The 21,979-nt window shown below is 44.1% G+C and overlaps 1 protein-coding gene across 1 annotated transcript in view; it reads left to right on the top strand.

Annotated features, from left to right (window-relative positions):
- COL6A1 (collagen type VI alpha 1 chain) overlaps positions 1-21,614 on the top strand; it is an 80,082-nt gene extending 58,468 nt beyond the window's left edge. Inside the window, exons 21-35 of the mRNA XM_090045102.1 lie at positions 214-276; positions 1,016-1,078; positions 3,603-3,653; positions 3,747-3,782; positions 4,460-4,522; positions 6,298-6,363; positions 7,816-7,851; positions 8,637-8,673; positions 11,183-11,191; positions 12,116-12,249; positions 13,408-13,517; positions 16,497-16,680; positions 17,162-17,336; positions 18,517-18,546; positions 19,505-21,614. Coding sequence (XP_089901228.1) covers positions 214-276; positions 1,016-1,078; positions 3,603-3,653; positions 3,747-3,782; positions 4,460-4,522; positions 6,298-6,363; positions 7,816-7,851; positions 8,637-8,673; positions 11,183-11,191; positions 12,116-12,249; positions 13,408-13,517; positions 16,497-16,680; positions 17,162-17,336; positions 18,517-18,546; positions 19,505-20,115 — 1,668 coding nt within the window. The 3' untranslated portion in view covers positions 20,116-21,614. The remainder of the gene's footprint in view (positions 1-213; positions 277-1,015; positions 1,079-3,602; positions 3,654-3,746; positions 3,783-4,459; positions 4,523-6,297; positions 6,364-7,815; positions 7,852-8,636; positions 8,674-11,182; positions 11,192-12,115; positions 12,250-13,407; positions 13,518-16,496; positions 16,681-17,161; positions 17,337-18,516; positions 18,547-19,504) is intronic.
- The last annotated feature ends 365 nt before the right edge of the window (positions 21,615-21,979 follow it).

Below are 21,979 nucleotides of genomic sequence, written 5' to 3'. Positions count from 1 at the left end.
TGACAATGCATTGTAGAGCAATGCTAGCTTGCTGCATGCTGGTAATCCAAGGTCAAATCTATCCTTTAGTTGGTATCATCCTATTGCTGCACCTGCAAGCAGCATGATGAATGGGAGCAGGGTAGATACATCACTGCTCAATGCCTTCAGAAGACAAGAATCAGTGCCAAAAAGAAGAAATTACATATTTTTACTCTTCTTATATTTTCACAGGGTGAGGCTGGGCCACTTGGACCCAAGGGGTACCGAGGAGAGGAAGGAACTGTTGGACCTGAGGTTAGTCTGTGCATGTTAATCAGTCTGTTTTTAAGGAGGAAATGGCTGTGTGGCAAATAAGCTTCTGAGTGATGGTTGGAAAAGGCCATCCTTTAGAATTCAGTCTCTTGCCTCCCAGGAGACCGGCTATGCAATCCTGTGGATTTTGAAATAAATGCTTGATGCTGTATGAGAAAGGACACCAAAGCTGTTTTTTTCAAGACAAGCAGCCAGGCTCTTCATTGTAAGGGTGTTTGGATCTCTTTGGTCTGTTTTTTGGGTACTGATAGCAGTTAGGTACACAGTAAATGACTTCAAGGTCTTTACAAGTTTTTGGGACAGTGAAATCATTCCCAGTCTCTGAAGGAGGAGCCCTACTGGAGCATCTAGTCTCATCTGAGAAGCCAACACAGGCATACTCCTGGTAGGGCACCCTCTGGGTTCTGGTCTGCTCTAGGGTGCTTGAAACGACTTCTGCGATGGGGCTTGTGCCATTTCTCTGAGAGGAAAAGAGAAGTGCAAAAAAGGCTTGCGGTCCATTCTTTTGACTGTCCATGACTAAATAAAGTCCCATCGCCATCTGGAAAAGTTCACTGTTCCCATCTATATTCTTCAGACTACCCGTGTTGTTCTAAGGTAGGAAGTGGGGGATCAGAACACAGCAACAAAATGAATGGCAGCTGTTGGCTTCTGAAGAAATCCTTTCTATGCATTAATGTACTTTACTGTAAGCAGGACTATTTCTTCCTTGTCCTTTCAGGGCCCTAAAGGAGGTCCTGGAGCACCTGGATTGCGTGGAGAACCTGGTTTGATAGGTGAAAGGGTGAGTTGTATTTCTTAGCCAACTCAGAGATGCCAAAAGGAGTTTGTAGCTGGCTGTGATGGTCAGTTGGTCTTCCTAACAGAACTGCTGGTGTCTGTGCAGGAACCCCTGCTGGAGACTCCATGTTGGGAATGTGTAAGATGGGTGCGCACTGACCATGCCTCCCAGCTGGTGTGCTTCAGCATCATTCTGTTCACTCGCCTGGAAGTCTACTGACTTATGCCAGCTGGCCCATTGACTCCAGTGAAGTGACACTGCTTTACACCAGCTGAGGTGGCCCACTGACTCCAGTGGAGTGACACTGACTTTGAACAGGCGCAGTGTATCCCATCATATTCGTAAAGTGATGCTCTTTTTACATCATCTGGGATTGGGCCTGTTGACTCTGGAGCATCTGTGCTGATTTACACCAGCTGAAAGATATCAGCCTTTGACTTAGTGGAGTGACACCAATTCATGCCAGATAGGGGACCTGGTCCATTGACTCCAGTGGATCTATGGATGATATATGCAAGCAAAATATCAGGCCCATGGGAGACTCAGCTAATGGATTTAAGTCAGACAGTAGCATAACTAAGGGTGGGGGGGGGCAACCAGGGAGGGGCAAGAGTTGTGACCACAGCAGCAGCTGATTGCATTGCTGCAATGGGGACTACAGCAGCTGGTGTTGTCCCAGGCATTGAATGGCTGCCCGGGCATGAAGCTGCCTAGTTATTCCTGTGAAGACAGCTCTAGAAGCTAGACACCAGTTTTGCTTTGTGGGATGTAGGGATTTGGGAGAGAAGAGTCTAAACAGAGCCAATTTAAAGTAGGAGAGAGACAGAAGAGAGACTCGGCACCCAACACAGTACACAACTTTGGGTTTGCTTTTTCTTTAAAATCACATGCATGTCCTAGAAAGGGTGCACTAGAATCAGTTACTTTACCAACCATCTGTCCACTTAATTTCCAAGCTTTGAATATTTTGTAGTAAAAGTCCATAAGCCAGCACTTAGCTTGGGGTTTTTGTCTGCGGCTGTAGTTTCCACAGAAAATGAGTCATTAGAAACGCAATCTCTGCTTCAGGAGACAGAGAGGGTTTTTCCCTCACCCCCTTCTATAGCTCAACCACAACATTCCCTCTCTCCTTTTATTTTTCTTTTCTTTTCTTTTAAACTTTTCCCATCCTGTTTCTGAGTTTTGTTTACATATAACTGCAGCCAGCATTTCTGTTAATTACTATGTAAGAATTAGAAATCTGATAGCTTGCAGTCTTTGTCTGGAGCCTTTGAAGAATTCCAGTATGCACATCTTCACATTATTCATTTAGATAATAAGGTTCTGTCCTAACCCAGATGAAGAAGTGAACCTTCTGACTCCCGTATTTTCCAATGGAAGAAACATTAATTGTATAGTAGCTGTAGTGTCACTGCCTTTAAAAACTGCATCATTCAGTGTTCTTCAGCATATCTAAGTAAGACAAGTCTTGCCTCTGAATATACATTCCAATAAACAACTCAAAGGTCTGATATATGTAGGTTTTATTTTTAATTAATTATGAAGCACAATGGCACTCTTAAAATGATTGTGTTAAAATAGCACTGGTGGGTCCAATGCTTGTTCTTTGGGTGATTCCAGATCAAAACCCTTTGGCTTGCAAGTAAGAATATATTTTTTTCTAATCCCAACACTGGGGAATCAGGCTGGAAATCTAAAAGTCAGGCTGTGTTCACTCCATCTGAGACCCCCAGCAAGAACAGAGATCAGAACTTAGCTAGCACTTCTAGGAAATGTGAACTGCAGAAGAACCTAGCGAGACCTCTTGGAATAGGATTTCCTCTGTATTGCAAATGGCAGCAAAATGATTGTAGATAGAGAAGTGAGTAGGTATGACAGGATGTGCACCAAGGAGTAGATCCTATCAAGGAGATGTCACTGTGTTGGAGTTGCTTTTCTGACCGTTATCATGCATTAGTATTCTGGAAGGGAATCTCAAAGAAATAAAGAGAATGTGTATTGATGCAAATGAGTAAAATGTTATCTTTAGATACTCTTAGGGCATACAATGCCTGTATTCTATCAGCCTTTGAAGAACAAGTTCAAATTATGCTTTTCATGTCAGATCCTTTTACAAAAAACAAGTTGCTGTCAATATGAAGCTTGTAATTTGTTTCCTGCTGTATAGAAAAGCTTTGAGAGCCCCCTCTTAAATGAGGCTCTTAAGATATGTGATTCATATCCCTGATGAAAATTGTTACACAGGAGAAATTATGGTTAAATGACGGTTGGCTTGCCATTGAGAACTTTCATCTTTTCCATCCAGACGGTAAGACTCTAAATGGAGCAGACACATAGGGAAATTAGTAAGGGCCTGTGTTTCCATGATCCAAACCAGTGGAAAGTGTGATATCCCACTGAAATTGAAACGGGTACTCTGTGGAAGGCTATTGGTAGACAGCAGCTTGCTGAAAAGGTATGATACTACTGGTAATCAAGTGAATTGTTTTGGTGTTGACATCTCACTTATTTTTCTCTTTACTATTAGGGAGAAGATGGCATTCCAGGAAATGGCACAATTGGTTTTCCTGGCTTACCAGTGAGTTTCTTTTGCTATCCAGAAAATATTGGTCAATCACTTACAGTTCTGCTGTTCCTCTAGTTTAACACACTGTCTTCCTATCCTTCCCAGGGTTATCCAGGGGACAAAGGAAATCCTGGCATTAATGTAAGTATGCTTCCGGCTCTTATATCTAAGCAGCGAGCTTTGCATGTGCATTCTGGCTATGCCTGGTAGGATTTTTCACAGCTAGCCATTGGCTTGCAGAGCCTGTTGGCTTCCCATTCTGTGAAATGAGCCTCCCAAAGTGGTCTGACCTGCCTGCCTTGCTCATTTGAAATCCCATTTTTCTAAAAGTTTGAAATATCTCCTTTCACCTCTGTGCTTATGCTATGTCAGGACATGTATGTGTGTCCATTATATAGGATTCTTTTTCTGGTGTAACTTGTCATAATGTTAGTAGACATCAGACTAGATCTGTGGTATGCATTTCTCAGATGCACTTTTCTGGCCTGCACTGGTAGTGAGAAGTCCTGTTTGGTGCCAGTTGGAGAGGTAGCCATGAAAAAGGAAGACTGATGCCTAGATGAGCAGTAATATTGCCCCATTAGTTTTGCAGCAGCTAATCAGAGTGCTTTGTACTGATTAGCATTACCTCTGCATTGACTGTATAATATAGAAACTACCCATCTCAACAAGATATTGTTTTTGTAACTGGGCATTATGAGACTAAAACAAATCTCTGACTCCCCAAGGAGTATCTGTTCTCCCACAATAGGCTAAGGAGTGGACATGTTACTCAAACATCTGAATTTTTATTGAAAAGTGTTATTGTCAATTTTCAGGGCACAAAGGGATATCCAGGTCCTAGAGGTGATGAGGGAGACGCTGGAGAACCTGGGACTGATGTGAGTAAAGAGTGAGATCAATATCACATCCTATGTTAAGCTGAATCATTTCCTGAAAAGAACATGGTCCAGAAGTTTTGCTCCTATTCTATAACTTCCACCCATGCCCCTGACATGCTCTAAAAATATGTAGCATCATTTTGTTCAGACATTATATGCTGCCAAATAGTTTGGGGGTTGGGGTGGGTTCTGTATCTAGATCTGTTTTTTTCTGTAAGAAAAAAAAATCATAACTGACAGACTGGAAACCTGGTGCCAATATTGTCCTTCAGATAGCGTCATCCTGAAGCCAAGGACCCTAAAAGTGTGCCAGAAACAGATGTCACTGGTGATGTACCTGAATGTAGGTTTGAATAGACAGGAAGCTTGGCAAGCTAACAGCTGAGTATACTGTATCACAGGAGAAGCAGATAGTTGACAAAGTGTGAAACTAGCTGTCTCAACATAGCAATGGCTAAGAACATCAGTCACGTGGTCTAAGTCTTAAAAGAAATGAATGAAGACGGAACATGTTCAAGTACTTGTAAGTGAAGAACCATGGAGCAGTACCAGTACCTCCTAATAGGGTTGTGGCCATTGCCGAGCTTCTCATGTGGAGGAACCATATGGAAGAGAGCAAGAATATTCTTTCTCATTTTCATTTCAAGAGCATAAGGAAGTAAAGAAGCCTGAGCAATTTATCCCCCTTTCCCCAGCACTAGCACACATGGCTGGCTTAAACTCTGAAGAGGCATTTGTCTTTGTAAGCGAAGAATAAAAAATTCCTTGTTTAAGTATCCTTACCAGATAGGTAGGGCAGCCACTGCTAGCTATGTTCTGCTACATTCTCTTAAGGCATTACATTGGGATGTTACATTTAGAACTTCCTGTTATATGTATCCTTGCCAGAGAGAGGTAAAGGCCTTCCTGGAACGTATGCTAGAAGGGATCATTTCAAGCTGAGCAGTGTAGTTTGCAGTGCCATAACTGCTCTCAGAATTGTTTTTAAACCTGTGGCACATCATGTACTCTACCAATAGCTTAAGGGAATACAGTTTATATATGTTGCCTGTGAAGTAAGTATTTTTTTGAAAGGGCCCTTCTGGCAAGATGCTGAAACCGTACTATCTCACCCAGGAGGAACTTTATGACTGGTAATACTAGTTGTGGAAGTGTTCCTCTTGTATCAGCAGCCACGATGGCAGGAGTGTTCACTTTATGTTCCCAATAATAGAAGAGTATAGTGCAAAAATGTGGATTGGTATAGCCAGGTATCTGTTTGATCAACTTTGGACCTGTTTGAGCAATATTCTTTGGCAAACTTCACTGGCAGAGCTAGATCAAACTACTTTTATCAGTGGCTGTGTTGGAAAAAACTAAAGACCCACCCAGCTACCATTAAACATGCTAGTAATTGCCTTGAATTCATTGGGGATAGGAACTTGTAGAGCTCCTAGATACAGGCACTGGCTCCTAATCTATTTGTTCTTTGCTTTGTCTTTTCCACATATTATAAAAGCATACTAATAACTGAGAAGGGCCCAAACTTTGTCATACATATGCTATCAATCTATTGCCATAAGTGCTTGTCAGTGAGATTAAAGGATGCACCCTTTAGATAATAAGTCGGCCTTTTAGATGGAGGGGATGTATTGACAAAACTTTGGCCATTTAATGAATGGGGACCCAAGTCACTCCTTCTCCAAAAATCCAGTGGAAATGTTTCTATAATTCAGCAGAATTGACATGGCTGTTTCAATCCACTCATGCAATAATGGCTTGTTCTTCTCTTGTAGAACTTAGTGCCTGGTGACAGAGGTCCCAAAGGAGCAAAAGGTCACAGAGGTCCTGAAGGACCCCCAGTAAGTATCAACATTTTGTGGAAGAGTTTGCACTGGAAAGCACTTCTTATTGAAATGGACGGAGCTTCTAGGAGTTCTGACTACTGAGAATTTTCTGATTAGATTCTTTACACGCGCTGACTGTAGCACGCAAGCCTGGTTGAAAGAGGTTGTTGTCATGGGCATCAACTGCTAAAGCTTTGCCCAGTTATGCAGCTCTATGAAATCCAAAGTAGACACTCTAGGCATGTCCGTAGTATGCCAGATGGCACAAGAGAGCACCACTGCAAAACATGCCACACCCATTTGCTCCTACTCAACACATGGCATATGCCAAAAAAGTTGACATGTAACTGCTTTCCGGTACCCCCACAGGGGATGCCAGCACACCTCTAACAGTGACCACATGACATTTTTTGGCATACGATGGGTATGGAACAGAAGTGAGTGGGCAGTAACGTTCTCTAGTACCATGCGATGTAGTGTAGACATGCTGAACTGGAGCCAAGAAAAACTCAGAATTTCCCATCCTATGGACAGTTCTGCTATTTTGACATCTGCTTCCATCACAAATCAAGAGAAAAAGCTGACACAGCAGGTTTTATATTTTGTTTGACACAATATTCTGTTTTATTTGAAAAGGTAGAAAATTTTTATTTCAAAATTTTTTATCAAAACAAAGCTTGCCAGCCCTCTCAGGACCATAAGTTTCATGTCACGTCAGTTCACCAGGAGACAGTACTCCAACTTTAGCACATGGCCATTTGGGGACCAGATGTTCTTATTTTCCTCCTTGGGCATCTCAGTAAAACTACAGAGCCTTCTTGCTGCTCTCTTGGTTCACCAAAATAGTTAACGCTTGTTAGTTTTCTTGTGGTAATAGCATACATTTTGTCAGTGAAGATGTCCTGCTCAGTGGCCTATCTTTGGGGCTATTTAAGGAGTGGAAGTGACAGACTCTGAAGAAAGGCCAGGAGTCCTATCTAGCCAGAAGCCAGCTGCAATAGCAGGAAAGCAGCATGTGAGAGAGGAAGAACACTCTTGGATCAGCCAATAGTGAAGAAGATATTTGCCTTCTTATCCAGTGTAAATCTACTGGTCTTAATCACACTTTCCTGGCATCCTCTCAGATTAAACTTTTGTCAATTGAACTAGTACCCAGAAGTTGTGGCTTCCCTGGCAAATAGCTTGAATGGTGCCTCCCCAACCCTGCCCAGGTGGAGTGTATTATGAGACTGCTTCCTATAATGTACCTTATGGCTGTACCCAGCCCTTTCCCACACACAGCTCCATGATGTGCACAGAAGACAGATGTACCTGTTTGAAGTAGAGCATCATGAGCTGAAACCCTAGCCTAGAGGGAAAACTACTTTTCCAGACTCTGCTTTCTGTTACTTAACAGATAGTCCAAAGATAACTGCAAATGGCACCGGTTCCTCTCTTAATCTTCCTTTTACTGTTTTCCTTTGACAGGGACCTCCTGGACCCGGGGGGCCTCCAGGCCCAGATGTGAGTGAAAGAGATTTTGTATACTTTCTTTTTAATTTCCCCCATCTGTTTTCAACTGCCCTTGGCTAAAGCACTTCAGAAAATGTATTCCTCTAGGAAGCTGTCAGATAGCAGCAAACAAAAAGAAGTTCCCAGGAGGGTTTACATAAACTCTAGACACCTTCAGGAGGCAAAGCCTAGTGATGTCTTCTGGATCACTGTCCCAATCCAAGTTCCCTGACAAAATGAAGGAAACAAATCCACTTTGAACTGGTGGAACTGGAAACCATTTGTTCAGATAGGATTATGGGCTTGTGTTTCATCTCCTGATAAAGGCAGAGCAAATTCAAAATTTTGCATTTACCGTGAATGTCATGGAATCTGCCCGCACTGATTTTTCGGAGATTATTGATGACTTCATACACTGATAAGCTTGCAGTGTGTGCTGTGATCAAGGCACAATTTCCAGTCTAGTAATTACTGGATACGAGAACAAATGACCACCCGTGCCTAGTGCTCCTGCATGCAAAGCAGGATGGAAGCTGCCATGGATGGCCGTAGCAACAGGTTTTATCAGTTTTCAGCAAAGTACTGGCTCTCACCTGCTGTGGGCTCAGTACTATTCTTTGTGACATTTGTATTCAAATCTAATCCCCATTTCCAGCTTTCCTAGGGTTGAACTTTGAGAAAACAATGCCCAACTCTGGAGACACCGATGCTTACTGGATAGCAATCCCCCTCTTGTTAGTCCTAGGGAATGAGGCAGTCTTTTCTTGGCCATTCAGCTTTTTTTTCTTTGTTTTTAGGAATGTGAAATTTTAGACATCATAATGAAAATGTGCTGTGAGTATGCGTTCCTTTGTTTTATGCCAGTCAAACAGAGGCAGTTTGTTAAACTAGTTAGCACATACAGCCTAGCCACCCAAAAGACTGAGCTAGAAATATCCTTTGGGTTATGCAATAAAAGCCCTTTTGAAAACTGGTGGCACTACAGAAAGAGCCTGGCTTTGCTAGGTCTGGAAAAGGAAATGAGAGAATTTTTTTTTTACTATTTTGGTATTAAATTGTTCACAGACAAAGTCCTGCCATTCTTCTACAATATGACTCCTAGGGCATGTCCAGATGTACATGGACATTTGGTTCCCTGTGGATAAGTAGTGGGGATAAGATACCTTGCACCACCACTTCTTGTCCCCGGGGAACACCTGTGTCACATGCACTTTGGCACTTGGTAAGTTGCCCGGGGTGGCATAGGGACAGCTGGGGCCAGCACTGTGCTGGCCCCAGCAGCCTTACCTGCAGTCCTGGGGGCCTCCTGGACCTGCAACCATGGTGATCCTGCCGGGCACAGCCTGGCTACCAGCTGCAATGCGGCTCTGAGTGTCCCAGCTCTGCTTTTTAGCAGCACATGCTGCCCAAGCGTGCACTGCTTCAGGGTTTTTTTCTGAACTTTTTTTTGGGGAAAAAAAGCAGATCAGAGCATGCTCAGGTTGCATGCCCTTACAGTGCAGAGAACTCTGAACTGTGTGGTATGTGGCACTGGAAATGTGTTTGTAGCACCACATACCACGTGACCATACTCATCTGGACGCACCCCTAGAGCAGAAGCTGGCTGCTTTGCTTGGCTCTGTGTAGGTGGTCCAAACTCTCTGGCTTGGGAAAAGTTGTTCAGTGCTCTAAGCCTGAGTGCGAGAAGAGTCCTATTGCATTGTGACAGTCATGATGCCCTTAGGCTCATGCCAGCATGCTGCAGAGAACAGCTCTGTGCTAGCGTCAGATCAACTATATTGAAATAGCACTTGAGGCTGTAAGGCATCCTAATTTTCATGCACTTCCTTCTCTTGGGGTGGAAGGAAATATTACTTGCTAGTGGTAAATCATTTCCTCATTAAATGAGTCATCTAAAGTAACTGGAAGTCCCTGCTGTAGCCTATTTTCAACCCACAATGAAATGTAGAACTGCTAGTCACTGCCAATGGTTCAGAGGCATAGAACTAGGTGTGGTTCCCATCCAGTACGCCATCTGATTGAGGCATTGCAGCTCAGCTTTGCAGATCTAAAACTGCAGCTGGCAAAGCAGCTGTAAGCCAAGCTCTGGACCCCAGCTTTCAGAACTTAATTTTAATATCACACATGCAAAGGCTGGGGAATGAACATGCTTAATTGCTGCAGTTGCACGCACAAATCATGAATTTAATTTGCACCTCCCAGTTAGACGTACATAAATTCCAGAATTGCATATGCATACCGGATTTGTTAACTCATGGTAATTGTACAGTCAATTACATGCACAGCTGGTCATGCAGTTTTTAATTGTACAATTTTTCAGCTGACTTTTGAAAATCAAGCCCTAAATATATTTCACTGCAAAAAGGATTTTAACATCTGGAACAAGTTGTCCAGAGAGGTGGTGGAATCTTAGTCCTTGGAGGTTTTTAAGACCCAGGTAGACAAAGCCTTGGATGATGACATAGTTGGGGACAGTCCTCCTTTGAACAAAAGGATTAGATGACCTCCTAAGGTCCCTTCCAACCCTAATTTTCTATGATCTCTATGTTAACAACCAGTGTAATTTTGTATACTTGTGATTGAGGAAAGGTAATGCTGCTTTCCATGCATATGGTGCTAAAAAACCGTGGTCAGCAGACATTAATGAATTGCCAGGGGATTCACAGTATTTGGGGAGCTGAAACTGGTCTTTGCCATGTAATTTACTTAACCTTTCTGGGTTTATCCTATATTTATATTTAAAAAGTAATAAATCAACATGTCTAAGAATAGAATGTGGCTACATATATTGTTAAAACCTCCTACTATCTCATGCACATTAAACTGCAGAATGTGATAAAGAGATCATATTTAGAAAAGGTTTCAGTGCGTTCTGACAATATATTATTGTTTTGTTAGAACTAGCATTTCCCAACTTGTGTTCAGCCCAAAAAGGTACACCATCTCTTCCAAAATGTCTTTCCTTTAGAAAATGATTGTCCACTGAGCTGCAGACACATGTTTGGATACTCCCTGAGAGATATTTTGCTGTGCTACTATGTCATGTAATATATGCTCCATACATACATGACAGAGTCTCTCAACCTATACGTTATAACTCATTTTGTCTGGCTCCTTCATGAGACTGCACTGAGGATAGATACTGAACATCCAGGGTCTGAACCTTGGAGCCCTTTTTAAATATATCAAATGTGAGATATTTCTCCTTGAAGGAGAAATGCTTCAACTGTGCAAATCCCTCATGCTGTGATACTGTACTACAGACAGTCTGAATTATTGTGGGAGAAAACATGCAGTATGCTATGTTTAAACATCCTCTCTCTTTCTTTCCTTTCTCCTCCAGCTTGCTGTGGTAAGTGTCATTTTACAAATGTATTAAGAAGGTTTTGCTAGTTCTTTTTCTTGTTTTCAACCCACCTTCCTTCCTCTACCCACAATCACTAGCTAGGCAATGAAATCTTGTAGTATGGAATGAGCTGTGAGAACACAGAAAAAAAAGAACCAAGGATGAACTGAATTGGGAAAAGCCTGGGTGGGACGAGGACAGTATTTGGAAGGCTGCAAGGCCTTGCACATATATTTGCTGGCTGGAGGAAAATAAGCATCCAACTGACCCATGCCAACAATGCTTTAGGAAATCATTCCCCACCCTTTCTGTACTTGCAAGTGAATCAAGTACTGTACATGTTTTAAATCCAGAGTTACCTCCAACTCCCAAACCTTGCAGGGAGGGGAGAGTTGCAATTTAACTTCCCATAAAGTCTTGATGGACTGGGTAAGAATCCAAAGGCATTGGGGTACTGCCCAGGGAAAACTGAGCTGCTTCATCAAATCCAGATGGCACAACCATTTTCTAGCTGAGTTGGCTTATTAACTTACGCTTGCAGCATACCAACCTTACTTTTGTCTCTTTTGGAAAGAAATGAGGAGCCTTTAGATGAGATTCTTTTTAAACCTGATTAGAGGACTTTTGTAGACCCTTGTCCTTTTTTAAAATGCTATGTCCATTTTACATAATGTGTAAAGCACAGAAGGGTCAGAACAGGCTTTTGAGTAATCAATAGGAAAAACACCTAAATAAATCTCCAAATATATGTTCAGTGATTTCAGTGCTTTCTTTTGTGTTGCATCTTCTGTAGCAGCAAGGCAAACATATCCTTCTGGATGCAGCAGAGTCCTCTGCTTGCTTGTGTAATCTATACTGAAAAGTATTATGCTATATTAAAATGGCTAAGGCATATAAAACTAACCCCTCTCACCTTGTTCCTTGCTGCAGAGTGCACATGCGGCCCTATCGATCTTCTTTTCGTATTGGACAGTTCAGAGAGTATCGGCCTGCAAAACTTCCAGATTGCCAAGGATTTCATCATTAAAGTCATTGACAGGCTGAGTAAAGATGAACGTGTAAAGGTGAGCTTTTTGCATGCCACCAATGTGTACTGTGTCCAGAATGGGGAAGTCCTTGGCTGTACAGGTAGGGCTGCCCAGGTGACAATCATTCAACTTTTTAGAAAATGTTGGGGGTCATGACCATTGTTTTCATTCTCTGCTGGTTCAGAGACAAGGCCTTTGAAATAATGGGGGAAAGGGGGAGAGAAGAGGCAGAGAGAGAGAGAGATCCATGCCAGAGGGATTCCAATATTAGACTGTATACAGACCCCACCTAGGATGTGAGAGACCCAAGTATGAGCTCTCATTCTGCCTGGTTTGAAACATAGGCTGGAACCGAGTCCTAGATGATCATGCGAACCACTAGGCAATAGAATCATTCTGCACTTCTCTCATTTTTTGGAGCTATTCAACTATGTGCCAGTAATTAAATATTCAGGCTTGTAACTAAATATAACCAGAGACAGATGATCGCTCTATTGCTTATGGATTAGGGGACTTGTCTGGAAAATGCAGGTTCATATCTCTGCTCTAAGTCAGGGGACCCCAGTACAAGGCCTGTGTCTAGCATAATAGGTGAATGCCCAAGCCACTGAGATGTTAGCTATTCTGGAAATGCCATTATAGGCCTAAGAATATATTATAAGAACTGGTATGTTTCCCAGAAGCACTTAATCTTTGACAGAAAATAAGTTTCTCTGAAAATGTCTTAGCTGCTGCAGCGCCCCTGGCAATGTAATCCAAATCCTATCCAAAGTTGCTCTAAGGTATGACAAGGGCAGACTAAAATTAGGGAAAGCACAGAGGTAGTTTAAAGATACTTTTCCCTCCCTTCATCTCTTACTTGCACTGAGCCCCACTTGGCCAAGATGGAGAAGGATTGGAAGGGATTACCCCTGAATACTTACAGAAGTATAGACCTGGAACTACAGAAACAAGCCCTCTGTTCTCCCAGAAGGGTATGAGCCTGCTTGTGAGGCCCTTCCTCCATTCATGCTCATTCAGTGACAAACTCTAGGACTTTGTAAGCAGATCTAGGCATCACAGGCACAAAATGAGTTACAGGATGGATTTTTTCTGGATTTCTCAGGGTCCCATGCCAGCCCCAGGGGATATGTTGCCTTCTTACTAACATTTGGCTCAAGAACTTCCATTTTGTTTCCAACCATTGTTCAACAGTTTGAGGCTGGGGAATCACAGGTGGGCGTTGTGCAGTACAGCCATGACAACACCCAGGAGCTGGTGAAAATGGGTGATGACAACATTGGCAACATCGGAGCCTTGAAGCAGTAAGTCTATAGACTGAGTAGCTGCATGTCCATCAGAGGTCAGCTATGTGCCCTATTTGAGTGGTTATGTATCGGCATATAATGCTGCTTGTGCCTCTGGATTGATGAGTCCTGACAATGTAGAGACTGCTGAGCACTCTAAAAGTGCATATTGATTAGGGCTGTGCGAAATTTCACTGGACGTTTTGTTTTGATACTGCTTCCACACATTTCGAGGTTGAAACCACAAAATCAAAACAAAACAAAGGTCGTCGAAATAGCCTCGAAACAAAACAAGGCTAGTCAAAACATTTTGAAAGTCGAAACGTTTTGACCATAGCCCTGGAGATGGGAAGTCAGTCCAGCTGGGCTGCCTTCCCATCCCCAGCAAAATGTCAAAACAGCGTCGAAACAGCCTTTCTGTTTCGATGGAACAGAAAGGAACAGCTGTCTCGAGTCAAAATGAAATTCGAAATGGAACGCTGTTCCCTCGAACGATCAAAACTGAAGACAAAACGGAACAGCACCGTTTTGCATGGCCCTTATATCAATGACTTACAAATTGCATCTTATTGTTTGCACATTGCAGCCATTGCCCAAGATTGGTACATAAGGGAGGCACAGTCCCCACAGAAGATTCCAGAGATTAACATGTAATCTTACAGGCCAGTGGGGCATGATTCAGGTTGACCCCTGCGTCACCTTATGAAAAGAAGCATCGTGGGTTCCCATACTCATCAGCTCATATCTTTGCTAGGCCTCGTGTGGTAAAACAAGTGTCTTTATCTTGATTTGGGAAGCAATCTGGCATTGTTTCCTTTCATTTTCACTCTCATGGAGGCCTAGTCATGTTCCAGTTATGAAGGGCCACATCACACAGGACACTTAGAAGGTTGGAGACTCTGGTGTAAACCCTGGGTTGGAACCAAAAACTTGCCGATTGCCAGTTCCAGCCTCTGCGCTGCACCAGAGGTTTGAACCAGCTCTTGTGCATGCTGGGGGTGGGACTGAAAATCAGCGGATTGTCGGTCTCAGTCCCAGCACCACACCAAAACCAATTCAAGATGCTGGTGAGGTGTGAGGGATGGGACTAACAATCAGCCATGTAGTCTGGGCATCAGAGGGGATCTTACCATGTCTTCTTCCTTTGAAACATCCTTGATTGCCAGTCGCAGTGCAATCGCTCATATGATACCGGTTTGGTGGCTTTCACCAAACTAGCTGAAATCATGGAAAGTTTCATAGTTTCTAGGGTCGGAAGGGACCTGAGCAGATCATCTAGTCCGACCCCCTGCCATGGCAGGAAAGAGTACTGGGGTCAAACGACCCCAGCAAGGTGTTCATCTAATTTCCTCTTAAAAACCCCCAGGGTAGGAGCCTGCACCACTTCTCTTGGAAGTTGGTTCCAGACCCTAGCCGCCCTGACCGTGAAGTAGCACCTCCTGATATCTAACCTAAACCTACCCTCTGCCAGCTTGTGACCGTTATTCCTGGTCACTCCTGGCAGTGCTCGGGGGAACAGTGACTCCTCCAATGCCTGCTGATCCCCCCTGACTAGTTTATAACAGGCCACTAGATCCCCCCTCAGCCTTCTCTTGTGGAGGCTGAACAGGTTCAGGTCCCATAGCCTCTCCGCATAGGGCCTGCCCTGCTGTCCCCTGATCATGCGAGTGGCCCTCCTCTGGACCCTCTCCATGCTGTCCACATCTCTCTTGAAGTGCGGCGCCCAGAACTGGACGCAGTACTCCAGCTGTGGCCTGACCAGTGCTGCATAGAGGGGGAGGATCACCTCTTTGGACCTGCTTGAGATGCATCTGTGGATGCATGACAAGGTGCGGTTGGCCTTCCTGACTGCCTCCCCACACTGCTGGCCCATGTTCATCTTGGAGTCAATTATGACTCCAAGATCCTTTTCCGCCTTCGTGCTGACAAGAGGGGAGTTCCCAAACCTGTAGGTATGGTGCCAGTTGTTCCTCCCGAGGTGCATCACCTTGCACTTGTCTGTGTTGTATCCCATCCTATTCTCATCCACCCACCCTTGTAACCTGTCTAGGTCTGATTTTAGCTGTTGCTTCCTTCTAGTGTGCCCACATCCCCCCACATCTTAGTGTCATCAGCAAATTTGAACAGGGTGCTTTTTACCCCCTTGTCCAAATCACTGATGAAGATGTTGAACAGTGCGGGCCCGAGGACCGAGCCCTGTGGAACCCCACTGCCCACGTCCTTCCAGGCTGAGAAGGACCCATCCGCTACCACCCTCTGGGTGCGGCCCTCCAGCCAGTTGGCGACCCATTTGACTGTGTGGGTGTCTACACCACAGCCCCCCAGTTTCTTAATGAGAACAGGGTGAAAGACAGTGTCAAAAGCCTTCTGGAAGTCCAGAAAGACTACGTCCACTGCTACCCCTGCATCCAGTCAGAAAGAGGGTTCTCTTTGACAGCTTGTCTGAGTCTCAAGTGTCAGCCATGCCCATAGATACTCAACTGTTGTGTGATACTAAGTACCATATGTGACACAGTATCATTGAGTACACCAGCATGCATTTGCCACAGCTACTCTACCATTGTACATGTTATTTGTTATGCCAGTAGAAGCTAAGCCTGCAACTCATGCCAGTAGAAGCTCTTGCAACTTAACTAATCGGGTACCTGAATTTGAACCAGTTGTGGAAGCAGGATTCAAGCTGTATGGGTCCCTGGCATGTGCATGCATGTAATGCCCAAGTCCCTGAGGTGGCTTTCACCCACAAAATTAACTGAGAGTGACTCTCAGATTTTCTGGCAAACTAAGCCAGAACAATCCTTGTTCTCTGTGAAGACGATTCTTTCTTTGCTGATGATATGGCCAGGAAGTAACTCTTCCTGTCCCACACTACAAATGTTTCAGCCACAGCACTCGCTCAAGCCATGAAGACATTTGACTTCTATGACATTTGCAGCTGAGGCCCATCTGGGAACCGGGGCCATCCAGTCTGAGCCTTATTTGTTGTTGTGTTTGCAGAGCTGTGAAGAACCTGAGGTGGATAGCTGGTGGGACCTACACCGGAGAAGCCCTGCAGTTCACCAAGGATAACCTGTTGTCACGGTTTACCACAGACAAGAGGGTTGCCATCGTCATCACAGATGGCCGGTCAGACACCCTGCGCGACCCCGCCTCACTCTCCTCACTCTGTGATGTCACCCAGGTAATGAGAAAGAGGACTGTCTGGGCCTGGACCTAGGCATCCCTTTTTGCCTTATCAGTGAGGAAACGTGAAGTGTGAGAGATTCCACAGTGCAAGGGGGCAGGCTGGTTCTGAGCAGTAGCAACAGTCTGGCCCGAGGCAGGGTGAGCTTTCCCCCACATTCATGTACACGTACAACCAAAGAGCATGAGGAGCTGGTGTCAGTATTACTGGGGAGCAATTGTTCATTAATGAGAGACTGTGGCTTCAGGCCTACACACGATCTCCATCTTCTGATTCTCCCCTTCTTCTTTTCCCTCCAGACATATCATCTTAGACCAAAACATTTTCAAGTCAGGGGCTGCATCTGTTTTCATAAAGAACCTAGCACCATATGAGCCCAGTTCTCATCTGCACTCTTTAGGCACTACTAGGATCTGAATAAATAACCAGGCATAACCAACAGGTTGGAATACCACAATTAGTTATGCTCATCTTGCAGGTGGTTTCTCTTGGGATTGGCGATATTTTCCGCACGGCCCCTAACTCTGAGCAGTTAGGGGTAATTTCTTGTCAAGGCACATCCCAAAAACCAGGACTATCTGTTCAAAGAGACAACTATGCTGAACTGTTAGAAGACAGTTTTCTGCAAAACATTACCGCACATGTCTGTAAAGGTAGGTTACCTCTTGTGTCTTTCTGGGATAGTTGAAGTCAGCTAAGCTTTGGCTCTGGGCTGGTGCCTCAGAACTGGGGGCGCAGCAGGGGCAACAAGAAACATGAGCCAGGAGAGTGGCTGACCTAGCTTGTCTGATGATTTGGCATGGGAGTGGCCCTGATGGCATCCCAGATGCTTATGTTCTCAGTTAGTACCATAATGTCAGATGTGGTGCGCTCTAAAGTCAGGATAAAAGTTCAGCCCTGATTTGAATGAATGAAGGGATTCTACCATTTCCCTTGCCATTGCTGTAAGGGCCAAGCCTACCCTGTGTTATGGAGCCCACCTTGTGGAGGAGAAAGGAGAGAGTTGGTTTCCCACACACAGGGCAGGACGAGCTAGGTTGGCTGCCCCAGTCTAAGTTTCAGGAACGAAGTCTACTGACAATGTCTGTTAGTACATCATAGCCCTACAGGTGTGTGTCCAGACCTCATCATTGGATGGCATGGACAATGCCTGGAATGCAGTCCCATTCCTTTTGGAACAAAAGGAGATATACATTGCAGCATGGTACTCTTCCTAGGCCATGCCAAGGCCATCCTGGCTTTGCTGCCTGTGAAGCTGACTTATTGCCACCTAGAAATAACGTCAGAAGCAGTAAAGCCAGGAGACATCTGAAAAAAGGTGTGTGTGTGTGTGTGTGTGTGTGTGTGTATGTTGGGGGGGAGGAAAGGGTGCCAGTCAGTAGAAGCCTACTTTTTCTACTGACTGGCACCCTTCCCCACCACACACACACCTTTTTTCAGATATCTCCGTTTTTTAAAAGGGTGACATTTGAGCAGATGAACTGAGGCATGTAACACTGGTATTCAGAGATATACCTTGAGTCATTCAATGGTACAGCAACATGGGATTGTGCAATAAGACCTGGTTAAAGGTGCTGGCATTCCACAATGACAGCACTACTGTGTTTATAGGTCACCAAAGGGCAGCAGGAAGTATCACATATCTGTTTTAGTGATAAATGCCCAGTAGCACCATTTTGAATTGTTTTTTATGATCTGGCTCCCTGCCTTTTGCTCTTGGGGTACCACCAACAAGCCACCTATGTCATATCCAGCAAGCCAGACCAAGATAAGACATTTTCTGAGTGAGTGATAGCATTTAATATGATGTGTTTTGCTCCATTTCTTTTACAGAAAAGAAATGTCCAGACTACACCTGCCCAAGTGAGTATTTACTGTGAATGAAATGCATCAGAGGCAGGTGGGCAGGTTGGATTGCAGAGGTGGGGGAGTAATGTTACCTCTTCTGGAATCCAGGGAATCTGAGAGCGTGTTTCTGAAGAGAAAAGACCACCCAATAGGACCTGCATGGGTACAAATCCTGAGTCTCAGACTAATTAATAGGTTTGCTGGGCTCTAATATTGAATAGTACTGAACAGTGTTGTGGTATTGGACAGAAGCAACCAAGTTTAGAATGACAGCAGCAATGGGAGAACTTCAATATGATGCATACATAGTAGCCAATGAACATAAGAGGGCCAGAATAAGGCAAGCCAGAACAGGTTGCCTACAGCATAGCTACAGACCATTGGCTGGTCACTTTCTAGTGATGCAGACAAGTTGGTTCAAACAAGTAATTATATTTCAACGCTAAATCACAGTGAACAAAGCAACATTAACTTCATAATTCTTTGAAGAGGGAAAGGCACATAAATTTAGCACACCAACAGTAAACTTTAGAAATGGACATTAAAAAAAAACCTGTGGAATTTTGTCAAAATCACCTGGAAGTCAAAAATTAGGCAGATAGCATTCTTAAGCCAACTATGAAGTATAATTGAAACAAATAAAACACAGTCTTAGAAAGCATACACATCTTTAGCTCAAAAGACAGCCCATAGTCGAGGAAATCAACCAGGTGTGTTAAATTATAAGGGCTAATAGATTTTTCAAGCCAAAAAAATGTCCAGGAGTCCAGTCTTCCAGGGAGCATGGAGAGGTAAAAGGACAAGATCAACTATGAAAGGAGGCTTACAGAGAACTGTAAAATAATCAGAGAATAAATTTCTTAGGACATTCAGAAACAGGAAGCCTGAGAGGTAACCGCTGCATGCACTGGGCTGTGGTGGGGAGAAGGATCATCTGAGGAGAGTAAATAACAATGGACCTTTCTCTGCACAGTCACTTTTGCAGGGTCAGCTGATATCACACTCCTGGTGGATGGCTCCACCAGTGTCGGGAGTAGGAACTTTGAGGTCTCCAAGTCGTTTGTGAAGCGGCTGGCAGAGAGGTTCCTGTCGGCAAAAAAGGGTTTGGGTGACTCAGTGCGCGTCTCAGTTGTTCAGTACAGTGGTAAAGGACAGCAGAAAAATGAGGTGGAGTTCTCACAGAACTACACAGTGATTGCCGATGCAGTTGATAAAATGCAGTACATGAATGACGCCACAGATGTCAATGCAGCCATCAGGTATGTCACCAATGTGTATCGGCAGACTTCCCCGTCTGGTGTCAAGAAGAGTGTCCTGATCTTCTCAGATGGTAACTCCCAAGGGATCAAAGAAACAGACATAGAGAAGGCAGTGCAAGATGCTCTGAATCAAGGCCTTGAGATCTATGTGCTAGCGGTGGGCAACCAAGTCAATGAGCCAAACATCCGCGCCCTTGTCACTGGGAAGAGCAGAGTTTATGACGTGAGCTATGGGGAGCGCCATCTCTTCAGACTGCCTGACTACCATTCCCTGCTGCGTGGTGTCTTCTACCAAACAGTCTCCAGGAAGATAGCTGTTGACTGAATTGCAGAATGGCCCTCCACCGGTCTGAAAGTGTCAGGCTACATATGCTTTGTTTCTCTTAAGAATGAAAAAGTTAGCAATACTCTTGATCAACCTGATGGACTTGTGTTTCCAGGAAAAGCCATAATACCAGGGTCTGTCTGTGCACTACCCCTTTTCCCTTGCTTTGGAGCTTTAATTTTATCCCTTGTATGTTCATCCCCCTGGATATGGAAGTTCCCACGCACCTTGCAACTTCCTCCCTCCACCACCCACAGCAGACACGCATAGGGTTCATCCCAGCTACGAGCCTCAGAACATATACTGTTTTTGCATTTCTCTGTTTTTAGGTGCAAATTAGACTGATAAGACTAATACCACTATGAATTTACCTGACTTCACAAGGTTGATCAACCTTTTTCTGTATATTATTAAATTTTTTCTTCTCCAAATTAAAGCTGATCAGGACACAATGTTTTTAACCCAACATCATGTTGAGAGTGAAACTTTCCAAAGCAAGCCACCATGTCTTTGGTAAGCATTGTGCAGGAGGGAAGAGGAAGGGGATTTTTGTCACAACTAGGAGGTTTGCTTCACATCTCCAACTGGTGCAGGGAAGAAGGACCTTCAAAAATGCCCTCAGCAGCTGGGTGCCAGAGTCAGATGCAAAGAGTAAATGGCTTCCAGTGCCATGGGATTCAGTACAACATGGCCCATGCATATTTCCCAGGGCAGGAATGGAGGTAATGGAGTGCATTTTGGCACTGGCTGGGCTTCCATCCACCCCTTTGGAACTGGGTGGATAGAAATCCAATTAAATTGGCCAACCACATTTGAACAAAAACTGGAGAATAACAATAGGGGACAATAGTGAAGAAACATCTTAAAGACACTTCTTCTGACTTCTCATTTACACAACAAAAAAAGTGACGCCACAAATGATCCGGTGAAAATTATTCTTCAGAAAATCTGCCAAGGCCCATTTAACAGGACTTTCAGAAGTGCTTAAGCACTTACCTCTTAACCCTAGAGAAGGAGCAGAGAGATGCTTAACTCTATAAGAGCTGGCTTCCATTGAACTCTGTAGGCACCTAAGAGCCTAGACTTTTTTAAAAAGTCCCACTCATTACAGTATATACTGATTTAGAGCCTAATCCAGGGACCACTGAAGTCTATGGAGAGATCCACTTTATTTGCAGGGGGCTTTGGATCAGGCTCTAAGATATACTGGCAAGCAAAGGTGCTATCCCTACCAGGGTGATGTCTGCCCTTTATGTTTACACAGTTATTTCTAAGACCATGCTGAAGATATGGTGAGGTTTCATTCAGTGTTTCCAATGGTGCTCTTGCTATGAAATTATGTGCTTCTAAAAGAAATGGCATTGATTACATGACATCAGTGTTGCTATTCATTGTCCTTTGTAATCGAGATCCATTTTACCAGCTAGTTTTATTTTATGCCTGTGTTTTACTGAAATGTGTTCACTTCAAAAGTTTGTCCAAATAAATTGTTTTCCACAGCCCTGCTGGAAAATTGTCTGTGTCTAAGTTTAACACCAGGGCTAGGGACAGAACTTCCACATAAACTGGTTTAAGTGATCAGAAACTGGTTTAAACTTGTAACAGAACAGTGCACATAAGCCAGTTTAAAAATGGCTGAAATTGGTTTAAGATAAACCTGGTTGAATATAGTATCAGACTTAACCAATTTTGGGTCAAACTGGTTTAAGAAACTTCTATCCCAGACCCCTTCATGGTTCAAGTTAAATCACAGTCCCCCAGCATGCTTTGCAGGCCTAGGCTGGGCTGTCTGCTCCAGAGAGCAGGGATGGACCTGCCCCTCTGCTTGGGCAGTGAGGACTGGCTGGGGGGCAAGCCCAGCTGC

This window comes from Crocodylus siamensis, chromosome 4 (assembly GCF_052110815.1).
Source record: "Crocodylus siamensis isolate JL-2025a chromosome 4, ASM5211081v1, whole genome shotgun sequence".
NCBI classification, from domain to species: domain Eukaryota; kingdom Metazoa; phylum Chordata; order Crocodylia; family Crocodylidae; genus Crocodylus; species Crocodylus siamensis.
This window is presented reverse-complemented; position numbering and strand designations above follow the sequence as displayed.